Source organism: Corythoichthys intestinalis, chromosome 8 (genome assembly GCF_030265065.1).
Source record: "Corythoichthys intestinalis isolate RoL2023-P3 chromosome 8, ASM3026506v1, whole genome shotgun sequence".
In the NCBI taxonomy this organism is placed as follows: domain Eukaryota; kingdom Metazoa; phylum Chordata; class Actinopteri; order Syngnathiformes; family Syngnathidae; genus Corythoichthys; species Corythoichthys intestinalis.
In genome coordinates, this window is record NC_080402.1 from 15,869,453 (window position 1) to 15,888,010 (window position 18,558).

At 37.7% G+C, this 18,558-nt stretch overlaps 2 protein-coding genes across 4 annotated transcripts; one reads left to right on the plus strand and one right to left on the minus strand.

Moving 5' to 3' along the window:
- The first annotated feature begins 449 nt into the window (after positions 1-449).
- snrpb2 (small nuclear ribonucleoprotein polypeptide B2) lies at positions 450-5,372 on the plus strand. Of its 3 annotated transcripts, none has more exons than XM_057844656.1 (7): positions 450-538; positions 1,064-1,136; positions 3,182-3,354; positions 4,542-4,673; positions 4,845-4,880; positions 4,959-5,047; positions 5,107-5,372. In XM_057844656.1, exons 2-7 carry the CDS (start codon positions 1,073-1,075, stop codon positions 5,264-5,266), a joined length of 654 nt encoding a protein of 217 aa, XP_057700639.1. In that variant the 5' UTR covers positions 450-538; positions 1,064-1,072; the 3' UTR covers positions 5,267-5,372. The 3 variants fall into 3 exon arrangements, with proteins under 3 accessions (XP_057700639.1, XP_057700640.1, XP_057700638.1); XM_057844657.1 differs by having other exon boundaries at positions 450-534; positions 1,062-1,136; XM_057844655.1 differs by lacking the exon at positions 450-538 and adding an exon at positions 560-641.
- Positions 5,373-5,627: 255 nt separating this feature from the next.
- ndufb7 (NADH:ubiquinone oxidoreductase subunit B7) lies at positions 5,628-10,309 on the minus strand. The gene is made up of 3 exons (XM_057844658.1): positions 10,036-10,309; positions 9,414-9,582; positions 5,628-5,801 (listed from the first exon to the last, which is right to left on the minus strand). The coding sequence occupies exons 1-3, from the start codon at positions 10,145-10,147 to the stop codon at positions 5,714-5,716; spliced, it is 369 nt and encodes a 122-aa protein (XP_057700641.1). The 5' UTR covers positions 10,148-10,309; the 3' UTR covers positions 5,628-5,713.
- Between the last annotated feature and the right edge of the window lie 8,249 nt (positions 10,310-18,558).

Consider the following 18,558-nt stretch of genomic DNA (forward strand, 5'->3'; position numbering starts at 1 on the left):
TTGTCGTAATAGTAATTTTATAGACAAATTATACTATTTACAGTGGCGGCAGAGAGTTTGGGGGGGGGGGGGGGGGGGTCGCGAAACATTTACGTCTTCCCGGGGGGCATAACAGAAAATAATTGAGAAGCACTGCGTTAGTCCAATAAACTTAGTTTCACTTCTGAAACATTACTTTGTGCATTTTTTTTTTTTAATATATCAAAAATGAAGTTGCTGATGATGTATGAGAGTGACCTTAATGCTACAATTATTAATTTAATCTGCCCTGTGACAAAAGAACAAAAACTCTGAGCATGCGTATATGAGAACCTAACAAATTTCATTCTGGTCCGTTCACGGATAAGGTAGAAGAACCTACGTATTTTAGTTAGTGACCTCTTCAAGAAGAACAACAAAAGACAGAGACTAGGCGGTCTAAAAAGGTTCGCCTAGATAAGCTTGTAGTTCACCTCCTCTCCCGTTGGTGGCACTACAGAATTAAAATAATAGAGCAAACTGCTTCCTGTTTGGTAGCGTGTGTGAGTTTGGGAAAGAGGTAGGTTGTCTAACGTCTTTAGCCCCCTCTACTTTCCTCATATCTGTGCATTATAAGCAAATAACACGATTTGGTTTGATTATGAAACACTGTCATGACTTTGGTGAGTTTAAATGAGTTTGTTGGAAACGTCTTGTAAAAAGTCGGTGGTTTAGCTTAGAAGCTAACCGGTTAGGCTAGCGGTTTGAATGGACGTGGGAATGGCGCATTGAGATGGAATGAAATCACTTTTATTCTGTTTTGCGCGGAATGCGGTTAACATTACATAAGTGTTGTTCAGTAGGACTTAAAACATGCACGTTAATTATATTTGTGCGTTCTAATTAATCTGAACTCTAACGTGTTTTATCTATCTTGACAGCCACCACTTTTATTGTTCTACAACAAATCATTCTTTTGTAATGAGAAATTAAACCTAACTGTTTTACGTTCATTTTAAATTCACATCATAATTGCATGGGCTTGACCACTGAAAACAGATCAACCCGTTTGTGAATGTTTTTCGTGTATGTGACACGAATTTAGGACTCCACCATGGATATCCGGCCCAACCACACCATCTACATCAACAATATCAACGACAGAGTGAAGAAAGAAGGTACGTTCTGACTAGTGTTGCCACTATCAAGTGACTGATCGAGTATTAAGTTAAAGGACAACTATTTTGACAATTGATGAGTTGTTTAGAGACACTGACCTAAAAAATGTGTTGTTTTTCTGCGTGTGCGTGATTGCATTTGAACTGAAAGGTGCTGGCAATGAATGCTCATGTCTGATTTCATTGTAAAATATTCTCAAATTTATATTTTATAATTTTTTTAAATTGGGAAGAACTGTAAATATTGTCCTTTTTCTGTATTTGTCAATGATATTAAGGAGTCGACTCATTGCAAAAATAATCATAATGGGAAAATGATTTGTGGTTGCCCTAGTTTTGAATGAGTTAATAGTAAATATTTTAATTTTTAAAAAACTTTTTTTAACTTAAAAAGATGCAAAAACATTTGGGGAAAAAAATCATTTTTCATTTGATTTTAAAATGTATTTTCAAAACATAAAAACAGGCCGTACAAAAAACATTTTTCTTTTAAATTTTAAAAGGGAAAACCAGTATTTGTTTTAAATTTTCTATTTTAATTTATTAATCAAAAAAATAACATCAAAATGGAAAAAAATATGCTAATTTCTGTAGTCCTTGATGATAAATACATTGTGTGATAATGGGTTGACTCATGGAAAAATTAATAGGTGATGAATGGACTATCAAAACCGTTTGTGGCCACACGAATATTGAAAGAAATGATTGGGTTATCATTAGTGCTGCTACGATGAATCGACTAACTTGAGTAATTTGATGAGAAAAAAGCTTCAAATCAAATTTTGCTGGTTCGAAGATTGTTTTAAATAGTGGTGTTGGTTTGTTTTGAAAGTGTTTGCATTTAGTTTTATTGATTTGAGTGGATACACTGCCCTCTAGTGGCAACAGTAAATATGCCATAACTCATCTAACATGGCTGAATTCAACTGCTCCCTGTTAAAACATACAAAAAGTTTCTGTTTGAGCTAATGATTGTTTATGCATTCGTAATTTAGTTTAGAGGTATACTTAGCAGTTTGTGTGTGTGTTTGAACGATTTATTAAGAGTATTGTTAAGGGCATTTTATATATAAGGTAGTGGACTTCTGCAAAGCAAGTTACCCATTTCTTTTGTTGTACTTTGATCCTCATTTATATATTTTTTCGTACCGTTTGAGGTTAAGATCAAGTATTTTAATTTAGTTTTAAATGTATTTATTGCTTTTGTGAAATGAAAGTGCAATTCTACATCGTTTGAAGAAACACTCGGAAATTTTATTTTGTATTCAAAACCTTTGTCTTACATCTCCTAAATTTATTTCTGCAACGCATTTAAAGTTCCTAATCCGATTACTCAATTATTCTAACTAATTGAAAGATGAATCTAGGGCTGCAGCTTTCGAATATTTTACTAGTCGATTAATCGGTGGACTAGTTAGTTCGAATAATCAAGTAATCGGATAAGGAACATGAAAAATTAAAATACCAGAGCTGAGCCTAAAACGGTATATATATATATATTTTTTTTTTTTATGAAGATCTACGTACAACAAAAGAACCATTGGCTAACTTGCAAAGAAAAAGTCCGCTAGCTTTAATGCTATAAAATGCTAGGTTTTTAAAAAAAATTTTTTTTACAATACTCTTAACAAATGGTTCAGATACATATTCCCACAAAAATGGTTAAATATACCTATAAACTAAATCATGAATGGGATTAAAAAACACTAGCTCAAACAAAAATTTGGCTAATGTTGGTCTTAACAGGGAGCAGCTGGTTTCAGCCATTAGAAATGAGTTAAATCATATTCATTGTTGCCACCCAAATCAATAAAACTACATGCAAACACATTCAAAATAAACCAATACAACACCACTTTAATTAAACGAATACTCGAAGCCACAAAATTTAATTCGAATATTTTTGTCTAATCGAATACTCCAGTTAATCGATTAATCGTTGCAACACTAGATGAATCGATTACTTAATCGATAGCTCCATCCTTTGTTATCATCACTACCGCTGACGGGCTTACATCTTTTATATTTTTTTAAATTTTGCTTAGAGTTGAAGCGCTCTCTGTACGCGCTGTTCTCGCAGTTTGGCCAGATTGTGGAGATCGTGGCCATGAAGACCATGAAGATGAGGGGACAGGCCTTTGTGGTGTTCAAGGAGCTGGCCGCCGCCACCAATGCCCTGCGCCAACTGCAGGGCTTCCCCTTCTACAACAAACCCATGGTTCGTGTCGCCGCGCCTGCGTTCCCTTGCACGATTTAATCCACACTAGGGCTGCAGCTATCAAATATTTTAGTAATCGAGTAATCGACTGAAAATTCTATCAATTAATCGAGTAATCGGATAAAACAAATATATTTTTAGGTGAAGAGCAATTATAAATATACATGAGAAAACAAGACATTTCATCTAATCTTGAACCATTCTCAGTCAATGTCTTTATTTTCGATGTATATTGTTGAAAACAGCCAGCAATTGCATCCCAGATGTAACTAGAATTTAAAAATAAGACTAATTCACTGCTTTCACTCAAAAAACCTTAAGATCTTATTAAAAAAAAATATATATATATATACCCAAAAATGCTGTTACGCTTGATAACACACATCACTTCCCACGTGTTTCAATTGAATTTCTATTTGTGTCAAGCCATTTTTAAATTCTAGTTAAGTTTTAAATTAGTCTAAACTGTAAGTCCTGATAGGATTTTGAGTTTTTGCAGTGTTCAAAACAAAAGTATGATACAGGCTTGTATTGGAGCACATTAGGGACCAGTGCTACTTAGTGTTTTATCCAGCAATGACTACTGAGCTAAAATTGATAGTTAGCATTATTGAGTTTTTATTTTACACCCTCATCACTCCACAACGCTATGTTATGTTAAAGCCTGTATGTAAGACACGTTAGCCACGCATCGACAGTGGTCATAATTAATAGAAACCTAGCCCTCCGCAGGGCTAACCTTACTTGAGTTAGTGACAGTAATATTAAATCTTTATTTATTAGCGCTTAGCGCTCTACTGCTTTAAGATGGCGGCTGTTTACTAACGCTGCCCAGACACGGCCGAGTCTGTCTATGCGCATCTAGTTCAACATACATGTGGTCTCTATGAGACTCATCAGACGCTACCTACCAACGTAGCATCGTGCGGGCTAGTATTTAGCAACGTCGGCATCGTTTGTAGCGGCTGTCGGTTGCAGTAACTTTTTTTTTTTTTTTTTCCTCTAAGCACGTGACATCAGCGCGTTGTCCCGCATTAAAAGTAGTCCAAGCAAAACGTGATTCTTAGAGCTGTCAAAATAAACGATTACTCGAGGTGAATAAAATTACTCGGATCAGTTTTTAAACTCGAGTTTCTCGAGTATTCGTTTCAGCTCTAATCCACACGCTTGCTTCTTCCTTCCCCCAGAGGATACAGTATGCCAAGACGGATTCTGAGGTCATTACCAAGGTCAAAGGAGCGCACGGCGACCGAGACAAGAAGAAAGAAAAGAAGAAGAAACCTCAGGAGGCCGCCGCTCTCGCCAAGAAAGCTGCTATGGTCAGACTTTTCCTGTTCAGCTACTTCTGTTATAGTAAACATTGCTTTAAAATCTAAGATTTAAAAAAAAAAAAGTTTTATGCATTTAAAAAAAAGGCTTAAATGGGTTAAAAACGGGAAATATTTGCATTTTTTGAAAAATGTTTTAAAAAATGTTTCCTTTGTGTTCAGATGCCGTCAATTCCAGTCCACATTCCAACATTGCAGGTACATTGCCGCTACGATAGCTTGTTGTTTTGTCTCTGCATCAAAGGCTAACTTTGCACGCATGCGCCAACTCGGCAGATTCCTGACAACCCGCCAAATTACATACTGTTCCTGAGCAATCTACCTGAGGAAACTAACGAGATGATGCTGTCAATGCTCTTCAACCAGTAAGTCAGATTTGCGTACATGTGCTAACGACAGTGCCTGACGTCAGTTGTGGCACCAGGTTCCCGGGCTTCAAGGAGGTACGTCTGGTTCCCGGGAAGCACGACATCGCCTTTGTGGAGTTTGAGGGTGAAATGCAGGCAGGCGTGGCCAAGGATGCCTTGCAAGGCTTCAGGATTACCGCCACCTGTGCCATGAAGATTAGCTTTGCCAAGAAATAGGACAACCTTTTCACCTACATGGACATTTTGCAACCTTTTTTTATTTTCCTTTTTTATCTACTTGGCACAGAATAATCCTGTGACTTTGTTTTGTAAATTAACAAAATAAACTAGTTTTCAAACTTAGTTGCTCAAAGAAAATGGTGGAGGCTGGCAGCAAATGATCGGTCAAAATCCTAATGTCCTTATACCACAAAAGAACAAAGTTGCTGCTTTTGCTACAAAGGAGTATTACACCCAATCTTGATATACAATAATAAACCTCTGACCTTGCCAATATAACCATAAAAATAATGAGGAAAAAAAACGTGAATCACGCTATAAAGCGCAATGTAAAATTCCAGAATCTTGAAATTAATGAATGAGCAAGATTGTGACATTTTAAGCAGTACTGTTTAATGCAAACAGTGTAGTTATATACAGAGACAAGGGGACAGATGTCATCTATTATGCAGCTTCAGCCTGGGCCTCAATTCTTTTCTTCCTCAGTTGGAGTCTCCTTTCCCTCTCGTACTCCTTCATCCGCATCACGTAGCTGAAGACAAAGAATGCAGCATATTGGCTGCAATTAAAACATGTTTTGGGAATTGACTTTTAGCAAATAATCATTGACCAATCATATGTCCTAGAAACTTGAGTAAGCATGGTCCGTAAAGCTGTACCATAGACTTCATAATGATATTGACGGGTCGGATTTGAAGTACGGGGCAATCCCACAATCCGCTTCAGTTCTTCGTAGTCTGTAACAGCGACACATGCAGCAATCCAACGCCAGATTTATGTTGAAAAAGTACGGAAGCTGTACCGCATTCAAACAGGAAGGATTGCCTCCGAAGTGATTTGTTCGAGGATTCAAGGTAATTATTAAATTTTTCGTACCACGCATGCATTTGAAACATGAAAAAAATCAATGGGAGAAATTAGCCGCTACAGCATGGGCATTATACTTCGCAATATTTACGTAAAATGAATAGTCCTGGAAGGTTTTTTTTTTTTTTTGCTTTTAACCAAGAATCGACTTTTACGTCCATATCTTTTCAAAAAAAATCTGGGATTTTGTGATTTAAGCATTTATTCACAATCTTCCACGGATAAAGCTCTGTGTGTACATATGACGGCCGCTAATTTTCTTACTGACTAGTCTCATAGATCGCAATATTTACGTAAAATAAATGCTAACTGCACGGTTTTTATTGCTTTTACCCAAGAATCGAGACTGTTTTACGTGCATATCCATAAAGAATTCAGGGATTTAAGCATTTATTCACAAGAATTTTCACCGGAAAAGCTCTGTTTACATATGGCAGCCGCCACTTTGCCTGACAGGCTAGCATCGCACTTCGAGATATTTGCGTAAAATAAATGCTACCTGCACGTTTTTTGTTTTTTGTTTTGTTTTAACCAAGAATCGAGACTGTTTTACCTTCATGTCTATATAGAATTTGGGGATATAAGCATTTATTCACAAGAATTTTCAACAAAAAAAGCTCTTTGTGATTACACTTGGTCAGCTTTGACGACCGCGCCGTCAATATCATAATTAAGTCTATGGCTATACGCATGTCTCCATTGTCTATTCAATTCCTTTAGTAATTACTGTAAGCCTTACGAGACAGCCAACTGCCATAAAACTTCACAGAAGACAACGAAAAGGATCAAGTTGCAGACGTCCAAAATGGTGGATATATCGTTTGAACATCGCAATGTGCGCATGTGCAATAGTACTATTGCAGGTCGTGCAATTTTTTTGGGCGTCATAAAAGCAAGTGTGCAGAGACATGGCCTCCTGGATCCCTTTTATTACCTTTTTATTATTGGGCAGAGTAGCCAAAAATTCTACTTGAGTAATATTATTTTGAAATAACACTACTCGTACTTAAGTTAATAGTAATCACCCCCCAAAAATGTAAATACAAGTAAAAAAAGTATTTGGTGAAGAGAATACTCAAGTAATGAGTAACACTGTAACTGCTTACAATGTTAAATGTTTTTTTTTGTCCGCACATATAGCAAATACAAATTTCTTACGGTGCTTTAAAAATGACGTAATTGAACAGACTGGCGTGATAGAAGAACGGCAAGCTTGAGTCTCGTATAGTGGAGTCGTGATTATTGTTGTGACATCTCATTGGTGAAACTGGTGGAGCTACTGTTGGTATCTCTGACAAAAATAAATCAATATGTAGAATAAAGAGGAAAATTGTAACGACTTTAGTGTAGCCCAAAGTAGCGGAGTAATCTATTCAAGTAAAAAGTACATTTTTCTCAAAACGTTACGTAAATAATTACGTTAATACCTACCTCTGGCTTCAATATTCAGCAATCTTCATCATTCACAAATTAAACCCCTTAGCTTGGAATAAACGGTATTATATGAATCAACCAAATAACTAACAAAATTTTTCTAGTTTTAATATCGCAATATATTGCAAACCCCCAGAAAGTCGCAATGTCGTTTTTTCCCCAATATCGTTCAGCCCTACAATGAAGCAAGTTATTCTTGTTTTAAATGAATTGGTAGCACACTGGTTAGCACGTCCACCTCAGTTCTGGGATCGTGGGTTCAATCTCTAGTCTTCCTGTGTGGAGTTTGCATGTTTTACTCGTGCCTGTGTGCATTTTCTCGGGGTTCCTGCTGATTGAACACTCCAAATTGTCTGTAGGTGTGAGTGTGAGCTTGAATGGTGACTGGCTGACAACCAGTTCAGGGCAGCTTCTACCTGGAGTTAGCTGTGATAGACTCCAGCACCCTCTTGAGGAAGATGAATGAATTATATGAATGTTTTGGTGGGTTTAGATTAAAAGTATGGTGTGAAAGGTGATGCAAGGAAAAATGTGTGTGCACAGTACACTTAAATTTTGTGCTGGTGCACCAGTGCAACCAATGCAAAAACTGAATTTTTGGCAATATACACTCACCGGCCACTTTATTAGGTACACCTGTCCAACTGCTCGTTAACACTTAATTTCTAATCAGCCAATCACATGGCGGCAACTCAGTGCATTTAGGCATGTAGACATGGTTTAAGACAATCTCCTGCAGTTTAAACCGAGCATCAGTATGGGGAAGAAAGGTGATTTGAGTGACTTTGAACGTGGCATGGTTGTTGGTGCCAGAAGGGCTGGTCTGAGTATTTCAGAAATTGCTGATCTAATGGGATTTTCACGCACAACAATCTCTAGGGTTTACAGAGAATGGTTCGAAAAAGAAAAAATATCCAGTGCGCGGCAGTTCTGTGGGCGGAAATGCCTTGTTGATGTCAGAGGAGAATGGCCAGACCGGTTCGAGCTGATAGAAAGGCAACAGTGACTCAAATAACCACCAGTTACAACCAGGGTAGGCAGAAGAGCATCTCTGAACGCACAGTACGTCAAACTTTGAGGCAGATGGGCTACAGCAGCAGAAGACCACGCCGGGTGCCACTCCTTTCAGCTAAGAACAGGAAACTGAGGCTACAATTTGCACAAGCTCATCGAAATTGGACAATAGAAGATTGGAAAAACGTTGCCTGGTCTGATGAGTCTCGATTTCTACTGCTACATTCGGATGGTAGGGTCAGAATTTGGCGTCAACAACATGAAAGCATGGATCTATCCTGCCTTGTATCAACGGTTCATGCTGGTGGTGGTGGTGTAATGGTGTGGGGAATATTTTCTTGGCACTCTTTGGGCCCCTTGGTACCAACTGAGTATCAGTGGAATGCCACAGCCCTACCTGAGTATTGTTGCTGACCATGTCCATCCCTTTATGACCACAATGTACCCAACTTCTGATGGTTACTTTCAGCAGGATAATGCGCCATGTCATAAAGCTGGAATAATCTCAGACTGGTTTCTTGAACATGACAATGAGTCCACTGTACTGAAATGGCCTCCACAGTCACCAGATCTCAATCCAATAGAGCATCTTTGGGATGTGGTGGAACGGGAGATTCGCATCATGGATGTGCAGCCGACAAATCTGCACCAACTGTGTGATGCCATCATGTCAATATGGACCAAACTGTCTGAGGAACGCTTCCAGCACCCCCCCCCCCCCAGAAATCACAATGATAGTTTTTTCCCCAATATTGTTCAGTCCTACTAAAAGCTTTGAGAAATAATATACAAACTTTCACAAGCCCTAAACCTTAGGGGCCACACTTACTCCTGATGTTGACAGTAGTCCCAGTCATGTCTCTCATGTTTGCAGGCAAGGAAGTTTGGCCAGTTGTCCCTTTTGCACTTCATCAGCTTTAGGAGGTGATGAGCACAATAGTCCCTCTGCTCCAAAGGCACCTGGGCCAAGTTCATCTGCTCCTGCGTCGCCACCATCTCTGCAGAGAAATGCGCTAGTTAAGAGTTTTTAAGTTTGAAGGAAAACAGAATCTGTTCATTCTGAGAAAGCAAACCATGCCTGATAGACAATCCCTGAACCCTTGAACAAATCTGCTCGACCACTATAGCGTTTTAAATGTCTATTTGGGTTGACAAACATGTCGGTACATGTATTTGTGTATATCTAATCCTGTATAAATACAGGATTAGATATACACAAATACATGTTATAGCAGTGTTCAAAATAGTACTAACCAATATATTGCAGCTATTATCATTTTTAAAGTTAAACTTAAAAGATTACACTTCACTCTACGAAAGAGTATTTTCTAAATTGCAGTTTGTGGTACACTCCCAAATAAACGGTAAAAGGAAGATAGCATACGAGCTATCGCGAGATTACGTTGTACATTTCATACATAAAGCGAATCGTACACTATATTCGTGTTTACCTCGCTCTTTCCTCTCGGGAAACCCGAATTGGGGGTCGAACTCAAATTTCCTCGCCGGATCTGGTTCGGTGTCGGTCTCGGTGATATATCGCCTGACCAGGTGAGCTCCCATGGTATCCTAATGGAGTATGACCTTTAATTTGTTAAAGTAGGTTGTCTTTACTCTGTGGTGCGATAATATTTTCAATATGTTTCAGCTATCTGCAAATCGGTCACCTACACATAACCCTCGGATCCACTTCCGGTTTTACCGGAAATAAATAGCTCAAAATACAGGGTACTTCAGAAATTCCTTCCCCTTTAATCAAATGAGAAATGTTCCGCTTATTCTATTTTTTTTTTTTTTAAACTTATTTTAACGGTGCTAGTTCTCTTGCTAAGCTAGTTTATCTATTTGAAGATATTTCTTGCATTGGTTAAAATGTGTTTGAAAATAATAATAATTAAAATGAAAATTTTGCATCGGCATGCGATCCTTTTTTTTAATCTTTCAAACTTTATTCACCACAAATACAAATTTACAAACATGGGTGAACAATTCACACACACTGAGCAAATTTACAATAACAACAACAAAATAAGAGTAATAAATAAAAGGGTCTGGGTTATTTTCAACACAAGCTGTATTGTTTGCAAAGTCTCTTGGTCCTTATTGCCTTGGGGTTCAAGGAGAAACTTAAATCGTCCCACTATAAAGAAAACATTCTTTCAAAAACATGAAAATGTGGTCTTTGATTTACATATTTTACAGAGTGAAAGTGAAATTTTGCCAAAATTAAAATGACTTATAACATATCTTTTATCTATTTCGCTTCACAATTTCTATTCTTTTCTAGTTCTTCAATGTTGGATAGGCCAAACAAAATACAGTGGGGAGAACAGGTATTTGTACTTGTTCTCCCCACTGTATGTCTAAAAACTATTTTTGATGAGGGCTCAACTTTGGAGTTGATAAAATTGTTCAGGGCAACCCAAAAGATGTGAGAGTAAGTACATTCCCAAAAACAATGGGAAACTGTTTCCACTGCATTTGCACAAAAAGAACATAACGTATCAATATTAATTTTAAATTTTACCATTGTTGTCTTTATAGGATAACTCTTGTGAAGTATTTTGAGTGTGATTTCTTAAATTTTATTTCATAATAGATATTTTCCAGGCAAAAGCAAGGTATGTTTCCACTCAATATTTTCGTATAAATCATTCCAATAATAAATTGCTGCAGGTTTGGAATCAATCTGACATCTGATCCTTTTGACATCCGGCTTCTTTTGTCTCAAAATATGACAACATGCTCGAACCACGACGATATATGACAGTGTCGCTGTTTTTGTCTTAGTCACAATCTTTTGGACAAAAATACTTATTATTCTTATTTTTAAGTCATATTTTAGTCATTTCAAAATGTTTTGGTTTTTGTCTAGTGTTTGTTGACGAAAACTCAAGACTAATTTCGTCTAGTTTTACTCGACTACTTTTAGTTTACTAAAAATGTTTTCGTCTGTAATTTTTTTAAAAATTTACTCCCCCCAAAAAAAAAGGTTTTCAACTATTTTGATTGACAGACGAGCATATTGTAGCATCTACAAGGACAACGCCAATTTGGTGATAATCCACACTCAGCAGGAAAACAGTACATTATATTCAATGAATTATACCCAGAGGTGTCGTGTGCCATTAGGCATACCAGGCAATTGCCTAGGGCCCCCACTCAGCAGGGGCCCCAGAGGGCCAACAGATTTAGCACACGCAGCTCTATTGCATTGTCGCAGCGACAAGTGTAGGGAGTTTTTCAATACCATGGAATCATTTGGCAGATTATCTAACGATTCTGTTATCATTCCCAATCAGCACTAACCACGTCACTTAAATTAAACATGTTTAAGAAAGTCCAATCAGCTATTAATACCACATGATTGTTTAAAGAGTGACTCACCAAGTACTCTCTGGAAAGTCCTTGCCGAGTTGTTTTACGTTGATCTTCACAGGCCACCTTTTTATTCATGTGACTACGGAAAAAAATGGTGATTTTTCCGAAAAAGTCTATTACTGGGTCTAAACAATCCTAAACAATTTTATTAGCAATTTTAATACTCCTTTTAGCAAGGTTCCTTGGGTATGTTATTGTCCTACGTCACAAGCGCTGGGTATTCTGGGAGCGAAAATAGGCGTAAGGTGCGCATTTCGAGCAGAGGACGGCCACCTGTTAAAATGTGTGCGTCCATGAACGAATGTAAGTACATCCATATGAGTCACTGTAAAGTGCTTAGTTTACGCCACTTTTATGGCCAAGATGACCGTACGTGCACGCAGCGCGCACTTGCACCCCCCCACCTTTGTGTTCATTATACTGTGCGAGTGTCACGTGACTCAGAGTGAGAGTGGGTGGCGATCTGGCCTATTTTTAATTGGCAAAATGAAGAGAAGTTATCCTTCTGGAAGCGAAAAAAAAAGAAAAAAAGCAGAAGAGGAGAAAGGAAGCAAGACAGCGGTGAGTGTATTATGTTACTGTAGTTTTATGTCCTAATGTAGTAGAAGCACTGCAGACTAGTAGTAGTAATAGTATTTTTATTTTTAAAAAGCGCTCCATGAGAGCGACGCGTTATTAGACTTTTATTAAATATGCTATTGCTCCAAGTCAAACTGTCCCCCTTACTTGCACACGCTCGAATGGCCCCATGTTGTTTGTTGCCTGGGGCCCCCGGGGACCCTTGCTACGCCTCTGATTATACCCACCTGGAAGTCAAGAACTGCATGTAAAAAAAAAAGAAAAAAAAAAGTACGAGAGTTCAAGAGAACGCTCGCCGTTAGCATTAGCCTTATGCCGTTATCCGTTAGCATTTGCCTAATGCTAACGCTACAATTTACGTACATTTAGTGTGTGATCACTCTGCACAGACCTTTACAGGCTAAAGCAGCATTGCATATTCTCTCTTGCCAAGATAAGAAAACAAATCTTACCGTGTGTGTTTCAAAACAAGCAAGCCTGGAGAGGACGCTGGTGAGTTGGGGTGGGGGGGTGCAGCACATCACATTAGTGACACAAACAGACACTGCTACAACGCAGGCTAACTACACATAAAATGTCAAACATTGTAAATATGTGACAGAAACTATGGCGCATTTCCGTATCGTTATTGTCTCGTCAGACGAAAATTGGCATTAGTTTCGTTATGTTCTAGTCTCCCAAAATATGTTTTTAGCTCAATATCATCTCAGTCAAACGGTGCATTCAGGAACAGCATGCAAAACACAACTGCCACGTTAGAACATGATTCGTTACATAATTATTATTATTACATTATTACCCCAATTTGTATTTATAATTTATTTGTTTTGCTTATGTAATTGCTGTTTGTAATTGTACCAGCAGTATTTAATAAAGATTTAGGTTTTTGGGCTGTGGACCAAATTCATCGAATTATAATGTGTTTTTATGGGAAAATCCTGCTCGACATACGTTTCTACTTACCCAGGTCATGGAATGGATTAAATTCGTATGTAGCGGTACCACTGTATGCGCTTTTGGGGGAGTTGGCGTGGGGTCAATCGAAATAGGAGGTCAGAGAATCGTGGAGTTCCACAAGTCTGCTTAAATGGTCAAAAAGTGGCTTGAGGATAAAAAGTCAATGTCTTGGAGTGGTCATCACAAAGTTCTGATCTGAATCCCAACGAAAATTTGTGGGCAGATTGGCAGAGTGGGCAGAAAAACTTGTGCGGGCAAGTGCGACTGACAAGCCTGACTCAGTTACGCCAGTTCTGTCAGAAGGATTGAGCCAGGATTCCAGCAGTGAGCTGTCAGATGCTTGTGCAAGGTTACCCAAAATGTTTGACCGTTGAACGTTGAAGTCATTCAGTTCAAAGGAAATGGTACTCGAAACTGAGGAAATTTATGTAAACTTTTGATCTTTTAAGAAAATATTAAAATTCGATGAGAAATTAGCTCTCATTATAGTGGCATTTAAGAAAAATAAATAATTAGGGTAATTCTATCTGTACTGAAACAGGAAAGGTTTAGTCTGATTTGACTTTAGAGAGAAAAAGTGAAATGTTTTTATGTAAACATTCAACTTCAACTGTAAGTCATGGTGTCGTACTTGTGATAAAGGCAGGTTGACAGACAGACTTGTTTGATAGGGACTATGAGAGACACACTGAGAATGTTCCATTGGATGGAAAGAACACAGAATACATGGCAGAGAACAGTCCACCTGTTGCCTGTCATGACTGAAAACCTTGGTCGATGACTCATTCAGTGTGTATTTTAGAGACGATGATGCTGGCACATAGGGAAAAACACAAAGAGGTGTGTGCAATACCTTCATAAACCTAATGTATTCTGAGAGGAAGCGTCATTATTTCTATAATCTCAACATTCTACCCTTGATAGACGATATTAAAGTCAGACTGTTTAATTTGACTCTATATCCTGCTTCCACTTAGTAGCACAAACCTATGCTTGTTGAATGTTTGTCTTATTTTCATGCACACATCAAACAAAATTGCTGTCCGTCCAAATACTTTAAAAAGTGTGATATTAAATAAAATACCGGAATAAAATTGTAAATATACCTACCTTTAACGAAGAGTGTATTAATTTACTTAAATTAGAATTTCAATCTGTAAAATGGTTGCAGAAATGAACCTAATGACATCACTGTTTGGCTCTAGTAGTCTATCACACATAACTACAGTGGGGCAAATAAGTATTTAGTCAACCACTAATTGCGGAAGTTCTCCCACTTGAAAATATTAGAGACATAAGCGGATTTTAAGGGGGGCGAAGGGGGCCAGCCCCCCCTACTGGCCGAAAAGTGTCATTGCATTAAACTGACTTTCCTATATATATATAAGTTGTAAAGCAATAAAACTGCAACAAAAATGAATGAAATGAACAAAAAAGTATATTTTTATTGTTATTATTTTTTGAACAGATCATGCAACTAGCACCTTGGACTGTCATTTGCTTTGCATAAAATTTTCCCCAAAAATTGGGAAGGGGCAGTTTTATTTTTCAAATGAATTTTTTTTTTTTTTTAATTGAAAATATTTTTTCTTATTGAAGCAACTTTTTGGGGGGATTGAATGATTTAGACACAAATGTCCCATCCATAATATGGCCCAAACACAAAAAGGATTGCTTTAATCAAAGAAAACTTTTTCAATGAAAACTTTCAATTGAAAACCAAATTTTTTAATCTCAATTCTTTTTTTTTTTTTTTTTTTGCATTCAAAAACATTTTATATGATCGATATTTTTTGATTGAAGTGATTTTTCTTTTTGAAAATTTATTTTTTCTTTTTTTTTTTTTTTTTGAAGCAACTTATTTTTGGAATGAAAAATAAAGACAAAAATGACCTAAATGTTGTAGAAGTTGCTTCAATCAATTAAAATAAATAAATAAAATAATAATAATAAGGTGGCACGGTGGCTTAGTGGTTAGCACATCTGCCTCACAGTTCTGAGATCAAGGGTTCAGTCCCGGGCTTTGGCCTTCCTGTGTGGAGTTTGCATGTTCTCCCCGTGCCTGCGTGGGTTTCCTCCGGGAACTCCGGTTTCCTCCCACATCCCAAAAACATGCATGGTAGGCTGATTGAACACTCTAGATTGTCCGTAGGTATGAGTGTGTGCGTGAATGGTTGTATGTCTCCTTGTGCCCTGTGATTGACTGGCAACCAGTTCAGGGTGTCCCCTGCCTACTGCCCGTAGTTGGCTGGGATAGGCTCCAGCACCTCCGCGACCCTCGTGAGGAAAAGCGGCATGTAAAATGAATGAATGAATGAATAATAATAATAATAATAATAAGAGAAAAATAGCTCTCACATGCATTTTTTTTAGTTTTAAATTTATTTTTGATTTTAAACACATTTTTTTTGATTGAAGCGACTTTTTTTAATTAAAAATACATATTTTAATTGAAGCAACTTTTTTAAAATTCAGGCATGAAAATCTCTCACCTTTCGGCGAAATTCGCCGTTTTGGAGTCAAAAAGGGCGACCTACGTGAATTGCGTAGATCCGAGGAGAAATTCTTTGGAAGGAGGAGGAGGGGGGGTCGGGAGGTTTTATTTAATTATTATTATTATTACCATCATGTGATTAACTTAGTACGTAAACTGATCCGTTCTTTAAAAAGGTGACACGGACAGTCAGCAAATCCTTCTATATGCTTCGCTGACGAGAACCAATCATCGGCCCAAGCTGCGTGCCATTATTCCAAACGCGCGCACTCCTTACGTGAAACAAGGAGTGCTCGGCGAGCCTTTGGTTGCATTGCAAAGCTGGGAAAACAAAAAGCAGGCCTTATCCACACCGGGGCAGACCAGAGCGCAGCATACACACTTGCCTGTATTTGCCAGCAGATTGAATCTGGTGAGTAATGGTTTCAATCGTTTTCACATTTTGCGATTTAAAAAAGTTAATGCCATTCGTTGCAGCTTGCGTTGAACACTGCCAGAGCTAGCCAAATCTCCCATGAAAACAAATAGCTCCCGTTAAATTGGCGTCAAGCTTGTGTATTTAGCGGTAATATAAACAAAGAAACACACTGTTGAGTCAAATTAAGCGTCATGCTCTCGGATTCAGGGGTCGCCTCGCATCGCATCGCTCCCGTCGTCCGCCTTAGACGCGTTATTTTCGGCTAGAATTTGAGCTGACGGCCGGTGTTGGCACAACACCGGCCCGACGAGTGGTGGGAATGACTCTTGCTTCTTAAAGCTTTTTCAGAAATACAGGGATCCCTCGTTTTTCGCGGTTAATGGGGACCAGAACCCGCCGCAATAAGTGAAAACCGCGAAGTAGCGCCCCCCCCCCCCCCCCCTCATTTTTTTGTGTGTGTTCAATGTATTTATTCGGATTTTACATTGGAAAAAAGATACATATATATAAGACATGTTTTTTCACTTTTTTTCACCAAAGTATCATTTATAAATGGTTTTCAAGCACTTCAAAATGTAAGAATTATGATCAGTTTTAAACATGTTACTGCCCCACCGAATTATTTTTAAACAAGAATAAAATAGTAAGAAAATGCTTGGCTTTATTAAATGCTTCATACTGAGTCTACTCAAACCCTCTCAGGCTTTGTTAAACGGTGATTGACACATGTGCAAAGTTTTTCTTTTTATATATATTTTTTTGTTTGAAGCAACTTATTTGATTGAATAATAAAAACACAAATGTCCTAGCCAAAATGTGGCCCAAACGCAAAACAACATTACTTCAATGGAAAAATTTGTTTCAATCAAGAAAAATAGTTTTCAAATGCTTTTTTTGTCTCAAATTTATTTTTGCAATCAAAAACAATTTTTGTATTGAAGTGACTTTTTTGGGATTAAAAGTATAACTGTATTTTGATTGAAGCAACTTTGTTTTTGATAGAAGTAATTTTGTTTTTTGATTGAATAATAAAAACATAAATCTACCTCCATCGTTATTGAGAAAGAAAGAAATTAAGAAAGCTTTAAAACTAAAAGCCACCGGGGAGTCTGTTTTTTTTTTTTTTTTTTTTTTTTTTAATATTTATATTTCATTACATAGACATGCCTCGTAGGGAAAGGAGATTGAGGGATAAAAAAAGGAGTTGATGAGGCTGCTAAAGGCAGTGGATACCTCATCAGCTGGGTGAATAGCAGACCTGGTAAGAACAGGTTTGCAAGGATAGTCGGGTATTAAATACAATTATAAACACAATTACAATGTTATTTTTCTATAAAATTTTATGTCATTGCTTTATTAATCATTAGGTGCTAGAGTTGTTAAGTATGGATAATTATGAAATAATAGTTTTGAGAAAACTGTGCTGTTGGTGGCTCAGTGACCATCTGATGTGGTTTGTTCTCAGATGAACAAGTTGAGGAAGGAAGTTTTGATGCAGAGGTTGAAGGAAGGAAAGAGGCAGACTGACTGAGTCATAGCCAGAAAGTGTGGATGACAGTTTTGATTTCTATTCACTGTTACCCCCTCCCAATTAAAGTATGTCACAGTCGCAGCCAATTATTATCTAAAGCTGGTTAAAATTGAAGTTATGTTGTTTTAAGGTGTATTAAATACTTGTTCATGTGCTCCTTTTGATCTACGAGCAACCGCCCCTCCACCGGTCTCTGCACGGCCCTGCTGAAACACAGTGTGGGTCGACAGAGCTCAATATTTTGTTGGGGTGTACAGTGTACTGGAACATGTTTCCTCCACACCCTTCTCACCTTTTTAACCCCTGACCCATTTTCATGCCTGAAAATTGAATGATAAAAACAAAAATCTACCTCCATAGGGCTTCGCCCAGTGGATACAATTTCTGACTGGGGTAACTACCGGGGGGTGTACCATATCCAATGGATGACAATCTTGGCGAAAAGTATTGCCTAAGCAGCCTGATTCAGAATTCCCCTCAAGAATGATTGGAAACAAAAAAATGCTCATTGTCAACTTATTATTATAAAGATTCTTGTAACTTAATTTTATTGCTGACTCTGCATTTCGGGGTCATCAACATGTTGTGCCCCCCCTGCCCCAAAAGTCAAACTC

Coding starts and splice junctions, on each gene's coding strand:
- snrpb2 (XM_057844655.1), top strand. Junction 3,355..4,541: donor CCTTCTACAACAAACCCATG/GTTCGTGTCGCC, acceptor TCCTTCCCCCAG/AGGATACAGTATGCCAAGAC. Junction 4,674..4,844: donor TCGCCAAGAAAGCTGCTATG/GTCAGACTTTTC, acceptor CTTTGTGTTCAG/ATGCCGTCAATTCCAGTCCA.
- ndufb7 (XM_057844658.1), bottom strand. CDS start 10,147: ATGGGAGCTCACCTGGTCAGGCGATATATCACCGAGACCGACACCGAA. Junction 9,583..10,035: donor TCCCGAGAGGAAAGAGCGAG/GTAAACACGAAT, acceptor ATTTCTCTGCAG/AGATGGTGGCGACGCAGGAG. Junction 5,802..9,413: donor GACTACTGTCAACATCAGGA/GTAAGTGTGGCC, acceptor CTTTGTCTTCAG/CTACGTGATGCGGATGAAGG.